The sequence below is a fragment of the Cheilinus undulatus genome, linkage group 7, assembly GCF_018320785.1.
Source record: "Cheilinus undulatus linkage group 7, ASM1832078v1, whole genome shotgun sequence".
Classification (NCBI taxonomy): Eukaryota; Metazoa; Chordata; class Actinopteri; order Labriformes; family Labridae; genus Cheilinus; species Cheilinus undulatus.
Window position 1 is genome coordinate 7,021,429 of NC_054871.1, and position 27,960 is coordinate 7,049,388.

The window sequence follows — 27,960 nt, forward strand, 5'->3', positions numbered from 1 at the left end:
TAGTCCGTCAACACAAGTAGCGATAGTCGTGGATTGTTTGGACGTTTAGATTAACTACCGATGTAACATGTAGGTAGCTAAAAAGCTCTCTTTCCTCGTTTAACATGGCAGAGACGTTGCCTACAACACGGGGAGGATTTCTGGATTTCAGTCCAGTAAGGAGAAACGAAGCGAATAAGGAGAATGATGTTCCTGTTTTGAGTTTGATCCAGTTTTCAAAGGCTCCTTTTGTGACTTTTGGGACTGTAAAGTTAGGGACCTCCAAATCGGCTGTACTACGTATTGAAAACCCCACAGAAGACGCGGAAGCGGACGTTATTGTTGAAAAGATTTCCTCAAGTAAAGGATTTTCTGTGGACTACAACAGCTTCACAATTCAGGTATGATTTATAAAACTGCTGCCATGCTTAGGAGCTGGCAGTGCCTGGATTTCAGTGTTTTACATTGCTGCGGAATGCTCCTTTATGATTAATTCATGTTGTGCGTTTGCTGTGTGCTTTGTTTGTGCAGCCTGAGGACTCATTCACTTTGACAGTAACATGGACTCCAACAGAAGAAGGTGGAATCAGAGAGCTCGTTGTGTTCAATGCCAATGGAGTCCTCAAGCATCAGGCTGTCCTGCTAGGGAGAGCAGAGGCACCAAAAAAGAAAAAAGTAAGTCTTCAGATCCACAGACTTTTAAAGATGAAATATTCCCCAAACTTGCTTTGATCAACAGCTAACACAATGTACAAGGAATGCACAAACCAAGAAAAAGGTATTATGATTTTGTAGCGAAGATACATAGGAGTTAGGATTAAAATTTAAAAGACAATATTTAAATGAGGAAATAAAAACCTGATGTGTTTTTTCCTGTGTTGTGTGTTTGCACGGCATGTGTGTAGCCTGCGTTTTTTTTAGTCTCAAGTTCTTTTATCATCAGCTGGTTTAATATCAAAGCTTTGCATAAGATTCTTTTTCCAAATCTTTTTAATTGGCTACAATTGGGCTTGTTTACAAATATGATTCTTTAATCAATATTGGTATTCTCCAGCTTTCCAAAAGCCACTTTGTTAAAACATGACCTCTTCTTAAGAAATTGTAGGTGGTTATTTGCAGTAAAATCTTGACAAACTGAAGAAATGGCAGATTCATTCAGGAATAATTTTAAAGAAAACATCAGTAATTATTATGAGGAGATCTCCAAGTAAGGCTGGTCCAATTATAGCATTAAACATATGTATTGTCTTTTTGTGTTTCAGAAAAGTTTATGGGACACGATCAAGAACAAAAGAGAGGGTGAGAAAGTCTCAGCACCCAGGAGGAAGAAAACAGAACAACCGCTGAAGATGGCGGCCAATAAAACCTTTCAGGTGTCCCGAAAGCCGCAGTACAAACGGGAGAAGCCTCGTAGCCCCCTCGCTTCTCTTAATGAGGGAAAAAGTGTGAGAGAGCGTTCCCTTTCTAAGAACAGTCCTGTTGATGACTGTCCTCTGAAAACAGAGGAGCAGGAGACGGTTAAATCTGCCCAGAGGCAGCGGTCTCTGGCTTTGACCAACCAGGAGAACGTCCATCCTCACTCTCCTCTCGTTCTGCTCGTTCCTATGGCCAAACTGATGGACTCGTCTGACACTTTGGTGGGCAAACCCGAAAACAAAGATCTCACTAGGATGCTGAACAAGACGCTGTCACCCATTGGGACGCCAGAGAGGTTTAAGAAGCTCATGCCTCATATTCAGTTTGAAAGCCCGGCTCCTCTGAAGTCTGCAGCTGATGACAGTGCATTAACTGGAACGCCAGTCTTGTCTTTGAAGGATGCTCTCGCCCTCATTGACTCTGATCTGAGCCATATGAACACTAGTCCTCAAGACACCAGCTCCAGCTGTGGATTCTCAGACTCTCTTGAGTCAAAAAGCGGAAATAAAGATGGCAGACCTGACTTGAAGTCATTACCAGACAGCCCACTTGCATCTGACTCTAACCAGCCGAGACTTACATTCTTTGTCAGCAAAATTGTTGATGTTCCAGCAGCTGATACGGCTCCAGAGAGGGTCAAAAAAGCTTCTTTTACCTCTGCTACAGTGATCAAAAGCAAAGCACCAGGGGAAATGTGTTCAAATGAAAGGAAAATAAAGAAGTCAAGGCGAAGGCTCTTGGAGAAAACTCTTGAGCTGTCAGACAGCAGCAGCCAGTCTGAGACTGGACCAGGAACTCCAAGTCTTCCTGTTATAGATACAGGAACCAGTGAAACGAGGGACTCTAAACTTGCAGAGTGCCCATATGATGATAGAAACCAAACCCAGATTCTCACCTCCTCCAGCCCAGCTCCACATCCCAACGGCTCGCCTACACCCGTCACCTTCCCCGTCACTTCTCTCCCATCTTTGACCTCTTCCCGCTTCTCCTTCTCTGGCACCCCACCACCTGCTTCAGTCCCCGCTCCTGTTGCCTTGACCGTCACATCTCCATCCCCCTTGAGCTCTTCTTCTCCTCTTCACCACACCCCAGCATCACAGCGTAACCTGTGTGAGCTGTCTCCAACTGTTTTTGCGCCACAGAGCGTCCAGGAAGACCCGTTTCCTGTTCACATGGCAGCGAAGAGCAAGAAGAGGAAGAGCGAGGAGTTTTTGAAAAGTGACGTGAAGACTCAGGAGGTTGGAAAATCGGAGCGTGTTAAGAGGAGCAGGGTGGTGGCTGCAAAAACTGAGTCCACAAGGTCGCTGCAGGAGAAGAGACGAGCATCGCAAAGACAACAGCAGAGTACAGCAGGTGAGGGATTAGCTTCTGTAGCCATTTGACTTCTTACAGTGCCTTTTACAACACATGTCTCTTAACCCATTCTCTCCACAATCATGCACTGATGGCAAATGCTTCTATGTAGATCAATTTAATCTAATACCATTTTACACTTCCATGTATACTCATATGCAACTGACGCAGCAGTGGGAGCAATTTGGGGTTAAGTGTCTTGCCCAAGGTTGGGAAATGACAAACTGTACTTACTGAACCACAGTTGCCCCATAACATGAAGTGTTTAATTAGATGTACTCGGCTGATTACTATATAAAATAATCAACACAGAACCTTGGAATGCAGTTAAATTTTTATTCTTGTGAAAACCTAGTCAAGCCATCCAACAGAGCAGCTGTTGCTCCCTGTGACTGGCATACAGTCGTCCTCATTATCTGCACTCTCTCATCTTTGTTTCCAGCTCTATCCACTGTCCTATTGCTGAAATATAGGCAAAAATATCATAAATTAAATCTTAAAAAATGACATGCAACCTTCAAAGTTTTTGCATCATTCTTTAAAAAATCCTGTCAAGGATGGAGAATTTTCAGTTAATGCCACCCAAGTTGTGTTTAGTCTACATCAGTGGTTCTCAACTGGTCAGGCATCAGGACTCACCTACACCTCCTTAGGAGAAATTACAACCCGGATTTTCAAACAAAATTCCAGTCACACAAATTGCAAAATGTTGCAGTTTGGACCCTAAATGAATTACTGCATTTACCCAGTCAGCTTGGAAAGTTAGTAATTTTCTGAAGAATTTCCTCTTATTTTTGGAAAACCAGCTTTGTAGAAAATGAACATGCATCATGTTACTGTATGTCTACTTAAGGCTTCTGTACGTCATAGACTTTACCAGATTTTTTTCCTGGCACTTAGTGGCGACTCACTAGAAAAAGCTTTGTGACCCCCTTTTTGGTTCTGATCCACCAGTTGAGGAACACTGGTTTGCATGATCAGCCCAGTGAGAGTAAACAAAAGCTCACTGTACTGAGCTGCTTGTGACTCTCATTCACTACCTTGTACTCCTACAGGTTAAATATAAATGATCAGCAATATGTCTTTGCTGTTAATGGACTGTATCACAGTATTAATGAGCTCAAGAATGAGGTGCTGCTGAAAGCAGGAATACACTCACCACTGAGCATCTGCCTCAAGCATCAAGCCAGCGTGACTGTGATGGCAGCGGGGCTGCTACCTGTACAAGCAGGAGACACACAGACTCTGCACACACAGTTCTCTGACAACTGATGGGGATACCAGATGATTTTACTGTAGATTAGTCATAGTATGGTTGGTTTCCATCAAACATCACAGATGTGGCAACATGGGGTGCTACAGTATACTGTTGGAGAGCTTCACTAATCTGCAATGAATTGGCATTTGAAAAACTATATACACTACAGCGCTAGCCTGAAAGCATATACACTATAGATGTTTTTCTCTGTGAAGGATTAAGACTTGTGTTTTCATGGCACATGCTCATGCAATGAGGATGTTTTTTGTGATTTATTGTGCAGCCCTTGTTACAAGTGTATTAAATCATGTGTTCCGTAGAATAGTGCTACCTACTGATAACAGCTACTATGGGGTTTTGCAGTATAAGGAGTATTACTGGATAGAGTCTATTTGTCAAGATACATTTCCTTTAAAATTTAATAGCAGTTATGATTTAATATCATTGTTCTTATTTCCATACAGTGCAAATATAGCATTCTGTAATGGGAACTTTATTTGATAGGAAATCAAATTGTTAATATCTAACTACCAAACTTTGTTCCCCATACTCTAGCAGTACCTATGGAGTGAGCAGTGAATAACTATACTAGTAATAACTTTTATTTGTATAGCATTTTAAAAACCAAAGGTTTACCAAGTGCTTTAACATGCAAAGTTATTTTGTTGCAGCAGCATTATTTGAGAGGGGATATGTAGGTAGCCTCTGCCATCATTTTTGCTGTTCAAATCAAATGTTTAGACCTTGTAGAAGACTGTTTAAGGTAACTGCATCAATTCATTTAAGTATGAAATTTCGCAATAACTATCTTTAAACCTAACTCTCAACCCTGCTGTTCTTCCCAGGCTCGGCGCGCTCCATTACTACATCTTCTCTTAAAACTGTGAGGTCTGTGGTTCCTGCCCAGGTAAAACAACCAAGCTCCAAACCCACCTCCAGAGGTATGTTCAAATGCCTGAGTAGGAATTTCATTTTAGTAAATGCTGCTATGTTAAAACCCTTTCACACATCAATGCCTGATATTTTCTAGATAGTTAAAGGACATTCAGGCTGTGATATTTTCAGAAACTTGCCTTATGGTGGTTGATAATCGCACAACTCAAACTAGTTTTTATGAGGGGGGTTGCTGCGTAATGTTTGAAGAAGTTATTTGTAATTGTGGCATCATCTTTGAGGGTTATCCTACATATATAAAAGCATCTAAGGCAAAGAGTATAAAGTTGACAAAATGTCACTGAACATGAACACTGTCACCTTGCTTGTGATAAATATTCCAGAATTTGCCTGTTGTGTCCACACCTAGACTTTAAGCTAGTTGTTGACAATGCACGTGGGAAAGATGCTCCAATGAGTCAAATTTTTGCTCACTATTTCTCACAGGTGCTCCGTCTCTGAAATCCTCTGCTCCTGCATTGAAAACTGCAAAAGTTGTTGCTGTAGCCCAGTCAAAGCTGACCTTTGTGAAATCAGTGCAAACAGGTAAGTGATGTCAGAGCATTTAAAATGAGATTCTGTGGTTCTTGGAAAGGTTTTTTTAAATGTTACAGTGTTGCGCACCTTCTGTTTACCTCCAGCTATACCGAGACATCCGATGCCGTTTGCTGCCAAGAACATGTTTTATGATGAGAGGTGGATCGAGAAGCAGGAGAGGGGGTTCACCTGGTGGGTTAACTATGTCCTCACCCCTGATGACTTTAAAGTCAACACTGAAGTCAAAGGTAACTATCTCAGAGTATCATCTCGGTATTTTTCTAGGGTGTGTAATCTTACAAAAACACCACACACATTTTGTCTTGTGTTTTTGTGCAGTAAATGCTGTGTCCATTGCCATGGGCAGTGACAACAAGTACAGCGTCCCCAAAGCCCCGACCAAAGAGGAGATGTCGTTCAGCACCTACACGGCTCGGCGAAAGCTAAACCGCCTCCGACGTTCTGCCTGCCAGCTGTTCACATCGGAGGCAATGGTCAAAGCGATCCAGAGGCTGGAGGTGGAAGTAGAGGCCAAGAGGCTGCTGGTCCGGAAGGACCGACATCTATGGAAAGACATAGGTAAACAAAAACTGCGATTTAAGACTTGTTAAAGCATGTTTTTAAATGATCTGACGTTTCAATCAGAGCATGCGTGATTCTGAAAGAAATATTTTTTCATCATCTTTTAGGGGAACGAAAAAAAGTCCTCAACTGGCTTCTTTCCTACAACCCGCTCTGGTTACGGATTGGACTCGAGGTAATTGGATACAGCTCTGTTTTCTGCTGCTTTTCACATTTACCCTGTGAAATTTTGTCGCTCAACTAAATGCCCCCTGTTCTCAGACAATCTATGGAGAGTTGATCTCACTGGAGAGCAACAGCGACGCTGTGGGTCTGGCGATGTTCATCCTCCAGCGGCTGCTGTGGAATCCGGACATCGCCGCAGAATTCAGACACGCCAAAGTGCCTCACCTTTACAAAGATGGTAAATCATAACCATATGTAGCAGTAGAGCTAGTTTGTTACTGCCTCTGTTTACAATTACCTGAAACCAAAGCACAGAATTGGCCACTATAACATTACAAAGTAACATAAGCTGAGGGATTTGACAAAAAAAAAAACTGGACCAAGACAATCCTCTGACCATAAAGTTTTTGGATGAAGATTAAACTTTTTATGACAGGGCTATTTTGTTAGTTTCGAATGGGGGCCAGTTCCTAAAAAAGGATCATAGAGGAAGGGACAGACATGACATGCAGTGTGTGTTGTGATTTTTATGGCTTCAAATCAAAAAGTCTGGGATTTTCTCATCTCTAACAACCTCGGTTGTCACAAGCAAACACATCTTGATGAGCTGAAATCAAGTGACGTTAAAGTTGGCATGAGCTTTCTTAAAATGCCCTCTTCAGCTGATGTGCACTAGTTGCGTAATAAGCATACAGGTCTTGCACAAACGAATAAAAACACCTCTCCATATATTTGTTGTTGAGCTGTCTGTTCTATGCATCTACTTTGTAAATAAACAGAGGAGACATTTTTGCCTGGTTTACTGGCTAAACTTGCGCTTGCAAGAGCATGTCTACAGGTTCCCAAATGCGTGCATTTAGACGCTGGAGTCCAGGGCAGGTATAACAGGATATGAATAGACTAGGATAAATGGAACACCATAAGGTGGAACAAACAAATTGGAAAATAAATGTAACTGGTGATCATACAGATATGATAAATTCTTATTTTTTAAATGGAAATGTTTGAATCATCTGTAAGCACAAGTAGTCTACCTTGAGGGCCACTAAAAATGACACCAGGGCCTCCAGTTAAATAGCCGGGTGTAATGAAAACACTCAAGCTGTGACTTTGGAGTCACACCAGCATAAAGAGAAAAGTTTTAAATATTTCATTCAAGACAAAAACCCAAAAACAAAGCTAGAAAACCAAAAGCCAAAAAACAGGACTTTCACTGGTCATACTCTTTTTTTTTGTTGTTAACCAGTTTTTTAAAACCTTTTTAATATACTGATAATTCAAGTGTCCTTAGTATTAAATACTTGTTCATCTGTGTATTTTTATTTGAAATTGTTCCCTTAAATATCTTGTTCATAAGTGTTTTTCAACTGGTCTAGCCTCAGGACCCACCAGTCTCCCCCTAATGTCAAATTGGGACCTAAATTTTCAAACATTTTCAACAAGGCATGCTTAGTTAATTGAATATATTTGGAGCTTCAGTGGACCAAAATATGATTTTGCAACCCCTTTCCCCATCATTAGGTGTACAATTTTGCCAATTTTTCCAGAGATCATAAAAAATTACTTCATAAACATGGGAAAAGCGGCTTCCTTCATTGCAAGAAAGGGAGATAAATGAGTTAATGTATTGATGAAACATTCAAATTTACCCAATCTCACAGTAAAACAAGGTCAAATAAAAGGTATCGATACGTGTCCGTGAAAGACTTAAGTACTTAATAGAGTTTTTTTGCCACCATTTTTTTACAGACACACATTAGTGACCCACTGAAAACTGCTCCACAACTCACCAGTTGAGAACCACTGTTGTTCACTTTATCTAAGTTGAAGTGGTACTGAAATCCCAATTAATAGGGATACCAGAATCAAATCATACTGCAAGATGAGGAATCCCTGATATTTTGATATATAGCTTTTCATTAATTTCATTACAGATTAATAAGTTCATTTAAAAAATTGTAATTTTGCCCTGCACAATGGCAGAAAACACATTTCTTGAAGGGTGCTCAAGGTTGTTTAATTAGGTCATAATTCCTGAGATACATTGTCTTTATTTTACTGTTATGAGATTTTATCATTGATTTCACCCGGAAGAGTAACTTACATTTTGGAGAGATTGTTTAAACCATGTCCAACTTTAAATGGGCTGGTTTCTTTTCTACTCATGTATATGAATATATAATTATGCACTGTTAATATAATCCCAAATCAGAAAAGCATTCATGGTGGTGATGGATTTGTTTTGTCATGATGGAAGTAGATGCATATTTTAAGTGTATTTTACTTTCCTTGCAAATATGTGAACCTCTATGTCTTTTCTCTCTCAGGCCACGAGGAGGCGCTGTCTCGCTTCACTCTGAAGAAGCTGCTCCTGCTGGTGTGTTTCCTTGACAAAGCCAAAGAGTCCCGGCTGATTGAACACAACCCATGTCTGTTCTGTCTAGATGCAGAGTTCAAGGTACGCTTCTTTACAAGTCTGAAATTATACTGTTAATAAACAGCAATGAAATACATTTTTAAAAACTGTACTTTTACAGCAAAAGGGGCTCATTTTTGTGCAGAAGTTAATATTAAGAAGTAATGATATTTATACACATGGTGCATTTGTGATGAATTAAGTGGATCCATTCTTCCAAAAGCCTATGTTATTGTGATAGTTATTTTTTCTATTTCACTGTCAGCCTCAGTGTTAAGATAAGCAGACAAATGACTGGGTCTGATGATATTAACATCATGAATATCAGGCAGTGTTAACTTTGTAAACAAATCCTGTTTGAAAGATCAATATTTTAAGGATGGCAGTAATTCATTTTCATTCTATAAATACATTTGTCAGAATTATTTGAATCATAAAAGCAAAGAAAAAAAAACACCAGAATGCAGATTTTTTAAGCTTCTTAATTGCAAATATTTACATATTCTGCTTTTCTTTTAAAAAAATTTACATCCCTCTCAAGTAAAATCCAAACTTTGTGTCTTAGCCCACTAGATATGTTGTTACCCAGAGGCCTTAATTTTGGCCAATTTTTACCTAAAGCTTTCTAGACATGTATGTGGCTCTTATAGCCCAGCTTCCCCCAGTGTATGAAAGGGCAACACTCAATGAATTCACTGCAGGCTAATGGCCTGCCTGTCACCAAGTACCCCATACAACCCATCCTCGAAAACACTGTACTATCCCTTTAACCAGATGAAATCTCATTGAGATCTAGCTCTCTTTGTATCATCTTGAAGTTAAAATTTCTGGTATTGAGACAACCCTTTCCTGACTTTCCTTGCACACATTCCTTTCTGTGTGCATTCACCTCATCCTTGCTGTATCCCTCTGTTTTCTACAGACCAGTAAAGACCTTCTCCTGGCCTTCTCCAGGGACTTCCTGAGCGGAGAAGGGATCCTCCCCCGGCACCTCGGCTACCTCGGGCTGCCTGTCTCCCATGTTCAGATGCCTCTGGATGAGTTCAACTTCGCTGTGAAGAATCTGGCTGTTGACTTGAGATGCGGTATTCGTCTTGTGTGAGTAAAGTCTGAAGAATTTTAATGTGGTGATCTGATTCCTGAGGTGATACCTGCTTTACTTTGGAGGTCAGATCAAGATTCAAGTCAGTTTCCTCACAGCTGAGAGGCATTTAGTGTTTGAGGGTCTTCAGCAGAACACTTAAACTTGACTCTTGCAATCAGTTCTGCCTCCAAGTCATGTTTTAATCTAGTTTGTAAAGTGCACAAATACTTAGGAAACAGCAACATCTCAATTTAAAGTTTCTTTTTTTGTTGCCGTCATTTCAAAACGGGTGTTTGGTTTTTACTACTACTGAATCAGAGATAAAATTGTGATTTAATGACAACTCTTTGAGGGATTTAAAAGTGTTTTTTCCTTTCTTTCAGGCGTGTGATGGAGCTCCTTGTGCAGGACTGGAGTCTGTCGTCCAAACTCCGTCTGCCGGCCATCAGCCGCCTTCAGAAAGTCCACAACGTTGACTTGGCCCTGCAAGTGCTCAAAAGCAAAGGGGTTGACTTAAAGGATGAACACGGTAATTATGAATTTTTCTCTCCTTCTTACTGAAACATAAAAATCTCAACCTAACAGATGCTTGCTTCTATTTTTGTTTCTCTGCGACACTTTGTCTCTCAGAAGTATTAATTACTCAGGATTTCTTCTCCCACTTTTGCACTAATTATCCATTTCCTGATTCATTCACTTGTGTGTGAGCTCCTGTCAATTTAACTGCACACCTTTAGTTTTTGATCACATAACAGCTGCTGTTATGCTGCTGCACAGAGATATAATTGGGTTGCTTTGCTTTTTATGATGCTGTGTTGGATATGCGTAAATTTGATGGGACAAAGTGATCGCTCTGTTTAAGATAGCATGTGCCAGAATGAGTAAGCAGGAGAAAAGTCATGATTATGCACAAAAATTTACCATTTCTATACAGCTTAGCTCATTAGGGGTTGTGGGGATCCTGGAGCCTATCCCAGCTGTCATTGGGCGAGAGGCGGGGTACACCCTGGACTGGTCGCCAGTCAATCGCAGGGCTGACATATAGAGTCAGATGACCAGGCACGCTCACGCTCACACCTACGGCCAATTTAGAGTCACCAATTAACCTAATCTAGTCCTAACCTAGTCTGTGTAAAGCATTCAATCTTGCATGTTTGAGGGACTAAATTAATGATAAAGGTAAAAAAAAAAAAAAGACAAAAGTTTACCTTTTTCATTAATTTAGTCCTTCAGAAATGCAAGACTGAATGCTTTACACAGACTTTGGAGTCATCAAGTAATGGCTGTAATAAGTCTGTCACTATCACTTGCTGTCATCTTAGGCCAATCAGTGATTTACTGTTGTTCTCAGAGGTGATGTAGACAAAAAATCTGAGATTAAACTTTCTTACATAGCTTTGAGAAGGCTACCCATGAGAAGGTTTGGGATTTTTACCATCAATAACTTGTTTAAAGCAACAAGATGTAACTTTTTCACCTTCAGATACTATTTTCTAAGTTGATTTGATAGTTGAAGAATAAGCTTAATGGCAAGACGTGCATCTATCTCTTAAATTTCTGACACCCATTGACAAATAAAAATAATTTTTTTTTCAATAATCGTTGCTTTTGGTTGTTTTTCTATTCTATTACTGTAAAATGTCTTAGGGTTTTATTCACACATCCCTGTAATCTGCGTGTTTTTATTTAAGGGGCTGTCATTGATGCCAGAGATGTTGTGGATGGACACAGAGAGAAAACGCTGAGCCTCCTGTGGAAAATCATCTTCGCATTTCATGTATGTACCCCGTTTTCTTTCTCTTTTATAAAATTAAGGTTAATTTTCTCAACCCTGCTCTGACGGACCTGCTCATTCATAAAGGTTGAGGTGATTTTGAACGAGGATCAGCTGAGGGAGGAAATCGGCTTCCTGAAGAGAAGCTTCAGGACCAAACTAAGGCTGGCGTCCCTTAAAGCGGACCGAGGCCTTAAGCTGAGTCCTGCAGAGACCCGGGTTGCATTCGACCACAGCAACATGAAGATCTGTCTGCTGATGGAGTGGGTCAGAGCAGTGTGTGATTTCTACAGTCTGAACGTGAGTTTGAAACTTATTTTTAGCCCACAGGCCAAAGAAAACACTTTGATTTTGTGATATGAAGCACTTGTATTGGCTTTGACTCACCTTGTTCTTTCTGTCTTTGTTCACATGGTGTACTTTGTCATTTGATGTATTATTGAGGTTTTATTTTGTAGAAGCCTGCAGCACTCTGTCTCTTTGGAGTAAATTTCATCTGAAAACACTTTGAAGAGTTTGAAGATAAAGTCTGGACTTTGAAGTTACTTCTGAACAGATCGCTGCTCTCTTTGGGTTGCTGAACAAACTTCACTGACTTACTTCATAGAAGATGTGTAAACTTCACTGTGGTGAATTTTGTGGACAAATGACTGAATGAAGATTAAGAAAACTGGCTCAAGCCATGGCTCTGAAACAGACTTAATTTTAGACATTTAAATGGCAAATTTTAAAAAATTTTTTGGGTATTTCAAGGAAATTCTTCGATTGAAGCTCGTTAAATCTCTCCGCCTCTATGACTGTACCCTGGATATTTATGAGTTATAAATACATCAGGTCAGTCTGTGATACAATTGTTAGCTTTTTAAACCTAGGCAGAATATTTTTTGCCAAATTTTCTGTTGTTTTCTGACTGAAAAATCCATCAGAAAGGAACAAAGTCGAACTAATATGTGTTTTTTTGGCCCATTGTTGGTAACTAACTGTTGATATAGCATGGCTCAAAATGCTGGCTGATAGGAAATTGATCTGTTTTCACGTTTTGATAGATATTATTGCTTATCCATATAGATATTTTTGGATAATAAGCCGAAGCACTACACAAACTAACAGAAAAGTTTTCTGGTATGACTAAATTAAAAATGTGCTCCAATCAATTGCACAACCAAGTTTTGACCTGCAGTCGCTTGCAGGATAAAACCATCTGCAAACTGAACTTGCAGTCTCAGAAGTCTAACTGTACAAGAACAGAGATTGTAACAAACCTTCCTCTGTGTTCAGGTGGAGAACTTCACCGTGGCGTTCTCAGATGGCCGTGTCCTCTGCTACCTCATCCACCACTACCACCCCGGCCTCCTGCCCGAGCAGTCCATTGGTCACAGCACCACTCAAACTGTCGAGTGCTCATCGAGGGGACAACTGGAGCTCGACTGCTCTGCCAGCGACTCCGATAACTCCTTTGACTACCTAACAGGCCCGAACGGTACTTTTCATCTACGCTCTGTCATTCTGGATGTATTTTTAAAAGTATTCACAGAAATCTCTTTTCCAATTTAGATAATTTCTAATTTTTAATTACAATATCAAGTCATATAATCATGAATTATGCGGCTTGAAACTTGACCTGCACTCGCCTCTAAAAGCCTTTAGACCAGCGTTACTCAAAGTGTGGCTCATGAGCCACATGTGAGGTGTGAGTTCTGATGTCACTGAAGACTCAGTTGTCATTGTATGAAGAGTGCATGTGTGTTTTATTATTTGTGAACAGGTCCAGACTCTCCATCAGAATTCAAAGAGCTGCTGGAAAATGAGAAGAATAACTTCAGGCTGGTCAACATGGCCGTTTCTTTCCTTGGCGGTGTCCCTGCCATGATCAACCCAGCCGACATGTCCAACACCATCCCCAATGAGAAGGTGAGACCAGACGAGACTTCTCTTTTTTTATGAACTGCAATTAATGTTGCATTATTTATGGGTATTTTTCACCATTTATTATGTTGTTGCTTTTCCTAGTTATATGCTTCCAACTTGAAGCTAGAAAATCTTTTTTTATAAATCGTTTTATGTCGTCTTGAAATGAATGACCATCTGTGTAGGTGCTCATGCGCTCATTATTGCTGCAGTAGACGTTATTCATTAGGCAATGACAACAAAGTATCTATCAATACATCTCAGCAGAATATGGAAAAAAGAAAAAATGTCTTGAAGTATATTACACTACTGAAACTACCCCAAATATGTGAAAAAATGCTCCGTCTTGACCTTATTTCATGTCTGTTTTTACATCCAGGTGGTCATGTCTTACCTGTCCTTCCTGTGTGCTCGTCTTCTCGACCTGAGGAACGAAACCAGAGCGGCTCGGGTGATCCAGGGTGCCTGGAGGAAATACAAACTGAAGAAAGATCTGCAGCTCTATAAGGTTAGTTCTACTGTGATAACCCTGAACACTGATGGGGTTTTATTTATCTGATGGAGACTCTTTGGTCATTTCTGACTGCATGAGGCAGAATAAATTGAAGTCACAGGAGACAGCATAGTTTAAAAATGTTGCAGCATTTGTTCAGCTTTAGGATTTCTGCTTTTCTTTTTCTAAGGTTTATTGCAACAAGGTTGCTTTGGAAATTTAACTTTATTTGTTTGAATAAAAGGGCATTTGAGGTATTTATTCTCTGCTTTCCTCATATTCAACAGCAGCATAAGTAATGTTTAAACTACAGATTTTATTTTCAATGTGTGATACGGTTTTTAATCTCTTTTGTCTTAAAAAAACTAAAATAGTCTTCAGGCTTTTAAAACTGAGTCAGCCTCCATAATCTTGCACACAACTTTAGCTTTACTGGTAAATTTTGATTAAATTGTGTTACAAGGGTCAGAATGAACGTAGACAAACTCATTTGCCACAGAAGGCAACTAAAATTGATAAGCACTATCTTGTTTTTTGTTTGGTTACAGGAGAGAAACATGGCTGCTCTGAAAATCCAGTCCCTTGTGAGGAGTTTCCTCCAGAGACGAAGAGCTCAGAGACAGAGTCGAGCAGCTGTTATCATCCAGTCGCTGTGGAGAGGTCATGCTGCCCGACACAGGATGAGGCTGGAAAAAGAGGCTCGGCTTCGGGCTCTGAGACATAAAGCAGCTACTGTCATCCAGGTAGGTTTTTTTTTTTTTTAAAGGAAACGTATCATGAAACACCACTTCTTACTGTTTTTGCACATATATCAGGGCAAATAATCCAACCAAGTTCAATTTTTGTGACGTACCTAAATTTGAAACCATAAAATCTGGAGAAGTGGGGGAGCACAGGGTTTTGTTTGCTCTGAAGTTGTCAACATTACATTTTTAAAAATAAAATACATCTAAATCATGGTAGAACACTTGTTCAATAATTTATACAATGGTCTTTTATTGAGAAAAATGTGTAGAGGGATTTTCATACACTGTTCTCTGTAAGCATTTGTTGGTCAACTTATGTATTTGCAAATAATTTTGCAACAATAATAGCCCCATAATATTTCTTCAACCTGAAATGTTTGTAAAAAACAGTGGTTTCCAACCTTTTTTTGCCCGAGGCATGGCATATCCATGCAAAATAGCTTCTGTTACTGCTAATTCTTGAGTAGTTGCAGTGATAACATATAGTTGCAGAAGTTTACGTGGTTGAGAACCACTGGTGTAAAAAAAATACCATAATAGTAATACTATTTTTTTCTTGCAGCAGACATGTTAAGCTCTACACATCATGCAGACATTCAAGTGTCATTTTTTTGTAGTAGTTTGCAAAATGTCCTAATTTCCAGTTGTCTTAATCAAAATGAGATTGACATAAACATGATCATTCCCTTCCATGAGGAGGAACCTAAAAAATAGTAGTATATTAATTTGCAATGGCAGTGTTTGAAAAAATTGCAATTAAATTACTTTTTCAAATGATGGAAAAAAACAGAATATTTTCAGTACTGTCTCTATTATAGGGACAAATATATTGTGCAGTAACTTAAGAAATAAATCTCTCCAAATTGAGTGACTGTTGGAGCCGTTGGAATGTAAACAGTGCATCATCTCCTCTAGTCGCAGCCGTTTGAACTGGTCAGCTTTTAGAACGTTGCAGAGCAACCTGTCCCAAGTTGAAAGTTCATTCTGTCTTTTTGCAAATCTGTTGTCTGAACAAGCTTTGAATACAATTTTTAAAAATGTACTGCAACCCTGTAATTTTATCAGTAGATAAAATGTTTTTTTTATCGTGTCTCTTTAGACTCAGTGGAAGATGTTTTCAGCCATGAGGGCTTACCAGCGCCTCAGATACCACACCATTATTCTTCAAGCACAGTGGCGAATGAGGAGTGCAGCCTCTACTTATAGAAAAATCTACTGGGCAGCAACAGTCATTCAGAAGCACTCACGAGCTTGGGCTACTGGTAGGAAAGATCGGGAATATTACCTCTCCCTCAGAGCAGCAGCTGTGAAAATCCAAAGAGGATACTGGAGATGGAAACTCAAGAAGACAGCAAAGGAAAATCATGCTGCAAGAGTGATACAAAATGTGTTTAAGAGCTGGTACAAAAAGAAAATGGCAGAGAAAAACGCTGCTGCTCTGAGAATTCAGTCTTGGTACCGAATGCAGACATGTCTTCATCAGTTTAGAAAGATGAAGACAAGTGTCATGCTCATTCAAGCCCAATACAGAGGCCATGCACAGAGACGCTGCTTTGAGAAGTTGAAGCTGCAGCACCGCTCTGCCACCGTCATTCAGAGTGCGTTCAGGGGGCACGCTGTAAGGAAGCAGGTGGCAAGGATGAAATGTGCTGCTGTCCTAATCCAGTGTTGGTTTAGGGCCTCGGTGCAACGAGACATGGAGAGGCAAATGTTTGTGAGGATGAAATGTGCCGCCATCACCATACAGGCAGCCTATCGTGGGAAAGTGGCTCGAGACTCTCTGAAAAAACAGCACAAGGCAGCGACAAGGATCCAAGCAGCTTTTAGGAAATATGCTGCCCAAAGGCGCTACCTCTGCTTCAGGAGAGCTGCATGTGTGATACAACAAAAGTACAGAGCCACGGTCTTGGCTCGTGAGACAAAGAAGGATTACGACGCTCTGAGGCATGCCTCGGTCACTTTACAAGCTAACTGGAGAGGCAGAGCTGACAGGAAGAGGATTGAGAAGTGGCATCGCTGTGCAACGCTGATACAAGCTTGCTACCATCGGCACAAAGCTCAAACAGAGCACAGGTCCAAGAAGGCAGCTGCTGTCGTCATACAGCGTCACTACAGAGCTTATGTGACTGGAAGAGAGACAAGGAAAGACTACCTGTGTGTGAGGGCAGCCTGTGTTACTCTACAAGCAGGGTTTAGAGGCATGAGGGTAAGGACGAAGATGAGGGAAAAACACCAAGCAGCGACTGTTATTCAGACTTCAGTCAGGATGTTTCTGTGTAGGAAGCAATACGTACTCCTACAGAGTGCAACGATAATCATCCAAAGTCGATACAGAGCACTTTTGGCATGCAGAGCTCAGCAAAATGACTACAGAAACATAAAGCAAGCTACTTTAAAGATACAAACAGTCTATCGGGGTTACAGAGTAAGGCAAGACCTGAAGAGGAGGAACAATGCTGCCCGAACAATCCAAGCTCAATTCAGGATGCACAAAACGCGAATGGCTTACCTCGCCACAAAATGTGCTGCCATCATTATTCAAGAGCGCTTTAGGGCCAAACTGCTCAGGGATCAACACATGCAGAGGTTCAGAGCAATGAAGTCTGCAGCTGTAGTCATTCAAGCTGCATATCGAGGCCACACAGCCAGGAGGAAGCTTGCAGAGATGCACAGAGCGGCTACAATTATCCAGAGAAAGTTTTTCACCATTCTGGAAAGGAGAAGGTTCGTAGCCATCGAGGCAGCAGCTCGGGTCTGTCAGCGCAGGTACAGAGCAGCGGCCCTGGCGAGGAAAACTCGTTTGGAGTATCTGTCAAAGAAAAGGGCAGCTGTTTGTCTGCAAGCAGTGTTCAAAGGATGGCAAGTCAGAAAGCAGCTGCGTATCAAGCATGAAGCAGCTGTGATAATCCAGTCTCACTTTAGAAAGTACAAGCAAAGGGCCTATTACAGGAGGCTACACTGGGCTGCAAATGTGCTGCAAGCACGTTACAGAGCAAACAGGAACATGAGAGTGGAGGTACAAGCTCTGAATGCAAAGAAACACGCTGTAGTTGTCTTACAGGCAGCATACCGTGGCATGAAATCCAGACAAATCATGAAACAAGAGCATCAGGCTGCTGGTGTCATCCAGAGAGCTTACAGAGCACACTGCGAGCACAAAAAGTATGTCACCTTAAAATCCTCTGTCCTCACTATCCAGCGGAAATATCGGGCTACTGTAGCAGCAAGAGAGCAGATGCAAAGATACCAAAACATGCGCAGAGCTGCTGTCATTCTACAGACAGCTTTAAGAGGACAGAAGGTCAGAAAAGAAGTGGCTCGCTGGCATCAGGCTGCAACTGTGATCCAGTCTGTGTTCAGAAAACACAAAGAGGAGGTCAAATACAAAGCAATGCGCCTGTCTGCCATCATCATCCAGAGGTACTATCGAGCTTGCATGCTTCAAAGAAGAGAGAGGGAGAACTTTGTGATGATTAAACAGTCAGCCATCATTCTTCAAGCTGCTTTCAGAGGTTATCGTGTGCGATGCAGCATTGCTAAGATGCACAGAGCAGCTACTGTCATTCAAGCAAACTTCAGGAGACACAAACACCAATCAGACTTCAGGAGACAACGCTGGGCAGCCTGTGTCTTACAGCAGAGATTCCGAGCTCAGAGTTGTAAAAATGCTGAAATGAAACAATATAAAGAGGTCAGGAAGGCTGTGATTGTGCTGCAATCAGCATATCGTGGAATGAAGTCCAGACAAATCATCAAACGGCAACATTTTTCTGCCGGTGTTATCCAGAGAGCTTTCAGAGCACATTGTGAACATAAGCACTATATTACCTTAAAGTTGTCAGCTCTCACCATTCAGCGGAGATATCGTGCAACTGTTGCAGCCAGAGCACAAAGAAGCCAATACCTGGGAATGCGCAGAGCAGCCGTTACTATCCAGGCAGCTTTTAGAGGACATCAGGTTAGGAAGGAAGTGGCTCATTGGCATCAGGCTGCAACTGTGATCCAGTCTGTGTTCAGAAAACACAAAGAGGAGGTCAAATATAAGGCCATGCGCCTGTCTGCAATAATCATCCAAAGATATTATCGAGCCTGTATTCTACAGAGAAAAGAGAGGGAGAACTTTAAAAAAATTCGACAATCTGCCATCATTCTTCAGGCAGCTCTCAGAGGTTATCATGTGCGATGCAGCATTGCTAAGATGCACAGAGCAGCTACTGTCATTCAAGCAAACTTCAGGAGACACAAACACCAATCACGCTTTAGGAGACAACGCTGGGCAGCCTGTGTCTTGCAGCAGAGATTCCGAGCTCAGAGATGTAAAAATGCTGAAATGAAACAATATCACAATATCAGGAGGGCCGTGATTGTGCTGCAATCGGCATATCGTGGAATGAAGTCCAGACAAATGATCATTCAAAAGCATCAGGCTGCTGGTGTTATTCAGAGAGCTTTCAGAGCACATTGCGAATACAAGCACTATCAGACCCTTAAGTCGTCAGCCCTCACCATCCAGCGGAGGTATCGTGCAACTGTTGCAGCCAGAGCACAAAGAAGCCAATACCTGGAAATGCACAGAGCAGCCCTCACCATCCAGGCAGTTTTCAGAGGACGGCAGGTCAGAAAAGAAGTGGCTCATTGGCATCAGGCTGCAACTGTGATCCAGTCTGTGTTCAGAAAACACAAAGAGGAGGTCAAATATAAGGCCATGTGCCTGTCTGCCATCATCATCCAGAGGTACTATCGAGCCTGTGTTCTTCAAAGAACAGAGAGAGAGAACTTTCTTAAGATAAGCCGTTCAGCTATCGTGCTTCAAGCTGCTGTCCGAGGTTATCGTGTGCGATGCAGGATTGCTAAGATGCACAGAGCAGCTACTGTCATTCAGGCAAACTTCAGGAGACATAAACACCAATCAGACTTCAGAAGATGGCGCTGGGCAGCCTGTGTCTTACAGCAGAGGTTTAGAGCTCAGAGATGTAAAAATGCTGAAATGAAACAATATAAAGAGGTCAGGAAAGCTGTAATTGTGCTGCAGTCGGCATATCGTGGAATGAAGTCCAGGAAAATTATCAAGAAAAAGCATCAGGCTGCTGGTGTAATTCAGAGAGCTTTCAGAGCGCACTGTGCGCACAAGAAGTATCTGACCCTGAAGTCTTCTGTCATGACAATCCAGCAAAAATATCGTGCAACAGTAGCAGCAAGAGAGCAAATGCAACGATACCAAAACATGCGCAGAGCTGCTGTCATTCTACAGGCAGTTTTCAGAGGCCAGCAGGTCAGAAAAGAAGTGGCTCAATGGCATCAGGCTGCAACTGTGATCCAGTCTGTGTTCAGAAAACACAAAGAGGAGGTCAAATACAAAGCAATGCGCCTGTCTGCTATCATCATCCAAAGACACTATCGAGCCTGTATTCTACAGAGAAAAGAAAGGAGAAACTATGAAGAGATGAAACAGTCAGCCATCATTCTTCAGGCTGCTTTCAGAGGTTATCGTGTGCGATGCAGCATTGCTAAGATGCACAGAGCAGCTACTGTCATTCAAGCAAACTTCAGGAGACACAAACACCAATCAGACTTCAGGAGACAACGCTGGGCAGCCTGTGTCTTACAGCAGAGATTCCGAGCTCAGAGTTGTAAAAATGCTGAAATGAAACAATATAAAGAGGTCAGGAAGGCTGTGATTGTGCTGCAATCAGCATATCGTGGAATGAAATCAAGACAAATCATCAAACAGCAACATTTTTCTGCTGGTGTTATCCAGAGAGCTTACAGAGCACACTGTGAACACAAGCACTATCAGACACTTAAGTCCTCCGTCCTTACCATCCAGAGGAGATACCGGGCTACTATAGCAGCAAGAGATCAGACTCAAAAGTACCAAAACATGCGTAGAGCTGCTGTTGTCCTACAGGCAGCCTTTAGAGGACAGCAGGTCAGGAAGGACGTGGCCCGTTGGCATCGATCTGCGACTGTCATACAGTCGATGTTCAGAAAACACAGAGAGGAAGTCAAATTCAAGGCCATGCGCTTGTCTGCAATTATCATCCAAAGATATTATCGAGCATATATTCTGCAAATACATGAGAGACAAAACTTTCTTAGGATCAGACATTCTACCATCGTCCTTCAGGCAGGGTTTAAAGGCTGGCGTGTCAGGAGGGACATTAACAGGCAGAAACAGGCCGCTGTTGTTATCCAGTCATGTTGGAGATGCTTCGTGCAGATACGTGACTTCAGAAGGAAGCGGGAGGCGGCAGTGATTCTCCAGCGAAGGGTTCGGGCGCTGCAGCTCGGCAGGTTGGAGAGAAACAACTACGCAAGAGTGAGACAAGCTGTTGTCACACTTCAGACTCACTGCAGAGCCTGGATCGCCAGACGACAGGTACAGGACTTTTATTCAAATTTTCCTTTTTCCTGCCTTATCTGCAGTTTGAACACTAAAGGTAATAAAACGAGGCCTTGATGAAGATGTAAAGTGTAATTTAGTGATTTCAGCACTTCAGTCAATCTTCAGTCTAATTTCCTCCTTGTGGTTGCATGATTTATTTCTGCATTTTCTCTTCTTTTAATGAAGCAGTCACTTTTTCTTTTTTAAACATCCCAAAGACAGCCTACACATTGGCATTTTATTTTTTAAAATAATTCTCTACTTCTTTCCTCTGTAATTATTGAAAGGACATGGATTCATACATTTTTTCCCTCTTTTTTCTGTATAAACAACTACATTTTGGTTGGTTTCTTGAGGTTGTGGTCTATTTTTTCTTATTATATAGTGTTAACAACTCTGGCATCCTTAAGGTTTTTAAGTTAAACGCAGTTGTTTGCTTGAGATCGGAAGAAATTACTATCAGTATTATCTTTTGAAATTGAATTGTCATCAAGGAAAAAACAGGGTTTTTTTTATCAGGAGAATATGAGATAAATAAGTAAAAATGTCAAGAAGACAACCAGATATTGTCTGATAGGAGAAAAATATAAAAGAGGGAATTTCTAATCTTCTCTTTTTTTACTGCAATGGCTGGTTGTGGTTTTAATTTGTTTCAGTAAGGTATTTTTGGTTTTGGCAGTTTTAGGTGTATACAAAAAGTGCACAGAGCTTATCATTAATCTGTTACAGGTACGGATATTGATAATTGATATTGATTTTTATCTTTTATTTATTTCCTTTATTTTTATTCATTTTTTATTTTTTATTTCTATTATTTTTAGTCTTTTTTTTATCTAATCAGATTTATTTCATTATACATTGATTATTTGTGGGATTATTTAATATGAAAATGTATATTACATGTAAATATTTAATGAATTTTTATTTTTCACACTGCTTTGGCAGTAACTGATCTATTCATGCCAATAAAGCAAATTGAAATTGATAATGCAAAATGCTATTGACAAAAAATACACATCCCAAAATGTATGTTATTGGAATAAAAACAGTAAAATTAATGAAAAAAAGAAAATAAACATGGCCCAAAAAGCCCGTAAATGGCCTCAACCCCCCTTTGAGAGATGATAATAAAATTTCTATTAAACAGTCTTTAAAAGGCAGAGACTTCAGTGTTTTGCATGTTTTTTTTTTTCTTTCAGTTGTTGGAGGAAGCCAAAGCAAAGAGGAGGCTTCGGTTTGCATCAGCCGTCTTCCACCATCTCAATGCCATAAAGATCCAGAGAGCTCTGAGGGCTCACTGGGCTCTAGAGCTGGCCAAAAGACAAATCCACTCTGTTGTCACTATACAGGTACTGAGAATAGAGCCCATAATGCCAATTTACACTGAATTTGTTTTTGAGGAGAACGGTCCTTTAAAATACTTCTCTTGTTTCTTCTTAGCTATGGGTGAGAGCGAAGCAGCAGAGGAGGCGGTATCTGGAGGACAGAAGGAAGGTGGTCACAGCCCAGAGAGCTGCCAGACGCTGGTTAGCTCGACGTCACAAAGCCGCGTCCACCATCCAGCACGCCGTGCGCAGATTCCTCCTTCAAAGGAGGCAGAAGAGGATTCAGCAGGGCATTGTCAAAGCTCAGGTACTCTGACAGTTTAATTCACATGAAGTCCCAAGTGAAATGTTGAAATGAGCCTTTAAACAAGTGTCAGGGGTTCATATTCAATCTGGTTTTGTGGAGTAGAACCAGTTCAACCATTCATACTTTGTCTTTATTTTGCAGGTAATGATGATGGCATTACTTCACAGTAAAAATAAACCCACAAAACTAAACCATAATGCAGAAAAACACTACAGGATCAGAAAATGTAGCTTACTTAGATAAATGACTCTGAAAATTGAAAGCAAACCAATCTTTCCTCATTAATGATGTCGTTTATTGAAAACATCAAATGGAAATTAATAAATAAACAGCAATATAATGTGCAGAGGGAAAATGCATAGAAAAGCATATGACAATCAGCATTCCTAACATTTTGTAAAAAATGAGGGATAAAAATGAAGAGAAAGAAAAACTAGAACAAGTTTTTTAAACTATCAAGACAAAAATGTCTCATTATAAATAATCTGTATGTTGAGAAATAAATGCTAATAAATGTTTGTCTACCTCCAGGCTCTTTGGAGAGGACACCGCTCCCGCTGCCTGAATGACAACCCCAAGGTGGTGACTTTAAGACATCGTCTACGTAAAGTGTCAGCCGAAGTCCAAGAGGAGGACAAGCTGTGCAACAAGACGTCATCTGCCCTGGACTACCTCCTCCGATACAAACACTTCTCCTACATCCTAGAGGCCCTGAAAAACCTCGGTATGGACATCTTTATTCTGGCTGTTCAATCTAAAAATGTCATTTATTTGAAGCATCAGAATAGGAAAATAAGAGCAAATTTACTGCAGATTACATGGGATAGCAAAGTTCTTCTTAACTGTAGAGATTTTTCAGACAAGATGTTGGTCCTGTGAATTAAATTTTACAGTTTCACAAGATAAAAAAAATTAAAGTTGAAGCCAAGACTCTGATTATGGTAAGTTTTGATAAAGATTTGATTGTGCAGAAGTCACTGCTCAAGACTGATTCGTGACTTTGCATCAGCCCATGCAGCCCTGAACCCTATGCAGAGGCCTGTACATAAAAGACAAAATGCAGCTCCTCAAAAATTTAACCATACCTTGAAATGCAGCAGACCGCATATCCTGTTTTTCCATTGGTTAGTACCGGTGACTGCCAGTTTCTTATTACATCTACATATTGTGTGGCATATTTTGTACTCTTGAGTGGAATAAATGGCCACTCAAAACTACCTGCTGACATCTAAAAATAACAGAATGCAGTTCTGTGGCCGAATATTCCTCATCCTCTGACCCAGCTGATATAGCGGCTGCTTTGCAACATTCATCAGCTCTAACTCCAACATCATAATAATCATTACCTTCATCATCACTGACCGTTAAATACTTTTAACGGTTTAAGTTTCAATGTTGATGTTGTAGAAGTTATGACTCCTATAGAGTATTCTCAGCAATATTGCAGATTCTCCTGTGCTATATGTAACCCTGTATGTCTATATTGCACAGAAACCGCCACCAGACTGTCTCCAGAGTGCTGTGAGCGGCTGGTCGAGAGTGGAGCGACAAATGTCATCTTTACTCTCATCCGCTGCTGCAACAGGAGCGTCCCCTGCATGGACGTCATCACTTACTCCATCCAGATCCTCCTCAACCTCTCCAAGGTACCTCTAACGCAATGTGTCCACCAGTGCGCGCCTTGACACACATAGGTGTGCAATGGGAATTCGTACAACCATATATCATTACTAAAACTGTATAGCAATTACAGAGGTTATTTTGGATGGAAATGCGTATGGTGTACCTTGAGATTCTGGTTTGATGGGCTAAGACAGATTGAAAACCACTGCTCTAATAAGGTGTAAGTTCTCAGTCACACAGGTCATGGTTGTCTTAAGCTTGGTGGACTTGATTAAGGTTCTTGAAGACCTTACTCTAACAGTATTAATAACTCTTATTCAGATGCTGCAGTGCAGTGACAGAGGTTAAACAGGACAATGAACCAAAATAAGAGAGGGCTTGACTGTAGACTTTCACCGTGACAGCAACTGACCTGAGGAAAATTTCCCAATGCTGGAGTTTCCCATACTCTCGCCCAATATCGGACACTCCTAAATTTGCAACAGCTTGTTGTTTTTATTGATTTTTCACTCTAATTTGTGGACTCTGATTGCAAAACCAGAAAAATAATCAGCTACTCTGCAGCTAAAACATGTCAGTACTCCAGGCCCCTTTTATTCTGTACTTTGAACAGCAAACAGTGGTGACAGAGCAGATTACACAGTAAAAGTCAGCTTCCAAAATCCTGATGACATGAGTCATGGATGATCAGATCTTTTGCATTGGTTCACTGTTGTATGGGTATCTATGTCCACATTCTTAAACCCCATCCAGCACACATACATCTTCTCCCGTAGAGCCATTATCTAATTACAATTGCAATATCAGGCTGTGCAATTACATGATTGCAGACAGGACTACTTGTTATTTTTGCTTTAAGTAGTACTTTAAAGGTTTACAAAAATGCCAGCAGAAAGGCCTTTAAGTTTATAACCGGGCCACTATTGCACTTTGTAGAAGTACCTTTATCTTTAAAAAAAGGGAAACTTTTTATTTTTTGTAAAATAGTTTGGAAACAGTACTGTAAAAACTATGTTTTATGCTACTTTCAATCTGTATGTTTTGAGTTGAGAAATACGCACTTCAAACCTATCACTATTCTCTGCATTTTCCTTCATAACCAAACAAGTAGACTCATGATACAGTGCATATAAAATACAGGGTAGGGTAACATTTGGATTTTTTCTGATATTGCTGCTAAAACTTTTTATACAGTGCTTTGCCTTAATTGTGCCTGAAACACTACTTTTGAGGGGAAAATTGTGTGTTGAAAGTCAGTTGGAGAATAAAAAACTATCTGGGTATCATAAATGATTTGCAGAAATATTTTTTAATGTGCAAGTCAAAAATGGGATGTAAAGAAATCATACAAATTCTATAATGTATTTCTTGCCTTAATTGGGTGGCGATACCTGTGTTGTCATTCGGTCCAGTAGGTACCAGATGTGTCAGTACTGGTTTTCGGTACTCATCCCTAGTGAAGTGTTCACCCCTTTGGATGTTTTACTTTTTATTGATTTTATCAATCAATCATGGCCAATATAGTTTGGCTTTTTTGACAAAAAACTTAGGCATAAATGTTCAACCCCTTTAAAGTGACTGACCTAATTTAACAGAGGTCCAGGAAATTGGTGCTAGTGGTCTCACAATTGGTGAAATCAGGATCACCTGTGTGCAGTGAATGTGTCTCAAGTGCTTGTGCTATAAAGACACTTGTGTCTGGAAGTTCAAGTCACTGGTTAATCAATAGTCCTGGCTACCATTACACCATGAAGACAAAAGAACACTCCAAGCAACTCAGAGAAATGGTTAATAAAAAGTATGAGTCAAGGGATGGATACAAAATAATTCTACGTCATTGAACATCCCCCAGAGTTCAGTTAAATGATGACACCATAAACACTCTGTACCCACTATGAAGCATGGTGGTGGCGGCATCATGCTGTGGGGATGCTTTGTGGCAGCCTGCCCTGGTAGGATCCAGTAGAGTGTAGAGGGTAAAATGAATGCAGCAAGGATCTTATTCAGTCTGCTGAAAACCATAGCTTGGGAAAAGATTTATTGTCTAGTAAGACAATGACTCGAAGCATACAGCAAAAGCTACACAGATATGGTTTAAAGACAACAAGGTAGAGTGGCTGAGTCTAAACCCAGACCTCAATCCAAAACAGAATTTGTGGCTGGACTTGAAAGTGCTGCTCATGTCTGATCCATGACAGAGCTTGAGCAGTTTTGTTAAGAAGAATGGAGTAAAATTGCAGAGTGCAGATGCGCAAGCCTGAATGAGACCTATCCACACACTCATATTTATGCAGTCACCTGTTTTTCATTTCATAATTTTATTTAATTGACATGATTTTGTAAAAATGTTTTTCACTTTGACATTAAAGAGTTTTTTCTTTTAAATTTTTTGGCCAAAAATAGCCAAATTATATTGACAATGATTGATTTATAAAATCAATGACAGAATAAAACATCCAGCAATGAGCCACTATTCATAGTGCTGTCCAGTATAATCACAATCACACATTATTATCAAATCATCCAGCATGGCTAAAATTTCCTTTGCATCCTTTTGTTACTTTTCAGCTCCTTTCCCACTGGTTTTGTCGGACATTTTTTTTAACCCTTTGCTTGTTATTCCTCCCCTCTCCTGCCTTGACTCTCAGTATCACAAGACCATTGAGGCTGTATATTCAGTGGAAAACTCTGTGGAGACTCTTCTGGACCTGCTGCAGAGATACCGGGAGAAGGCGGGCGATAAAGTGGCTGAAAAGGGTGGAAGCATCTTCACCAAAGCCTGCTTCCTCCTCGCTCTGCTCCTGCAAGACAAACACCGTGCTGTGGTCCGTCTCTAGAACTTATGGACTCTCTACAAGCATTGTTCTAATATTTTGAAAGGAAATACACTAGAAAAAGTCTTGCAAATGTAATCTTTTATTTTCTTTTAGGAGGTTATGAAGCTTCCTAAAGTGTTGGACAGGATCCGCAGCATCTACCGCCTCACTGCTCGCAAACACAAGATGGACGCAGAAAGGACGGTCATCAAACAGAAGATGAACGCATCAATCAACGGGAGCTTCTTCGTCCCAGCCACGCCTCGTAAAGCCAACTCAGCACCAAAGTATGTGATGTACAGGATGCTGATAATGTCAGAGATAAACACATAATGCTGATTTTTTGGGGTTATTTGACATCCTTTGTTCTTATTTTCCAGATTTGCACCAGACTGGGTTCTCAGAAAGGACAAGCTCAAAGACATCGTGGACCCACTCAGGGCCATTCAGATGGTGGCAAACACTCTGTCTATAGTGTTGTAAATATTTAAGCTTTTAAATCTTGAATCTTTTCTTTTTTTTACCTGTAGAAAATATAGTTTTATGGATTGTTTCAGTGGTTTTTTTAACCAAGACATTTCCATGTCTTTCCTGTACATATTAAAATGGATTTGTTTCATAAACATGGATGATGTTTGTTTTGTGTGCTTACAAAGTTTCCTCTGCTTAAAATGAGGCTATGTGTAAATTTAATTGATAGTAACTGATAAGATAATAAATTACTTTACAGTTACCTGGCTATTTTTGATTATAGTTGCAAGACTTCCAGTATTGAGTACTTGATCAAAGAAAATTAAAAGCCAATGACTTTACTGATAAAGTTGAGGAGCAGTGCAGACTAGATTTGTGTTAATGGACTC

General features: G+C 40.5%; 1 protein-coding gene across 1 annotated transcript; it reads left to right on the forward strand.

Annotated features, from left to right (window-relative positions):
* The first annotated feature begins 36 nt into the window (after positions 1–36).
* aspm (assembly factor for spindle microtubules) lies at positions 37–27,956 on the forward strand. Its single transcript, XM_041790819.1, has 26 exons — positions 37–380; positions 511–654; positions 1,242–2,748; positions 4,852–4,947; positions 5,387–5,485; positions 5,581–5,724; positions 5,816–6,055; positions 6,166–6,233; positions 6,320–6,461; positions 8,551–8,681; positions 9,562–9,737; positions 10,107–10,252; positions 11,415–11,500; positions 11,585–11,797; positions 12,776–12,977; positions 13,263–13,408; positions 13,785–13,913; positions 14,447–14,641; positions 15,744–21,023; positions 22,229–22,378; positions 22,470–22,661; positions 23,193–23,385; positions 24,153–24,307; positions 26,933–27,109; positions 27,215–27,387; positions 27,481–27,956. The coding sequence occupies exons 1-26, from the start codon at positions 105–107 to the stop codon at positions 27,581–27,583; spliced, it is 10,563 nt and encodes a 3,520-aa protein (XP_041646753.1). The 5' UTR covers positions 37–104; the 3' UTR covers positions 27,584–27,956.
* The last annotated feature ends 4 nt before the right edge of the window (positions 27,957–27,960 follow it).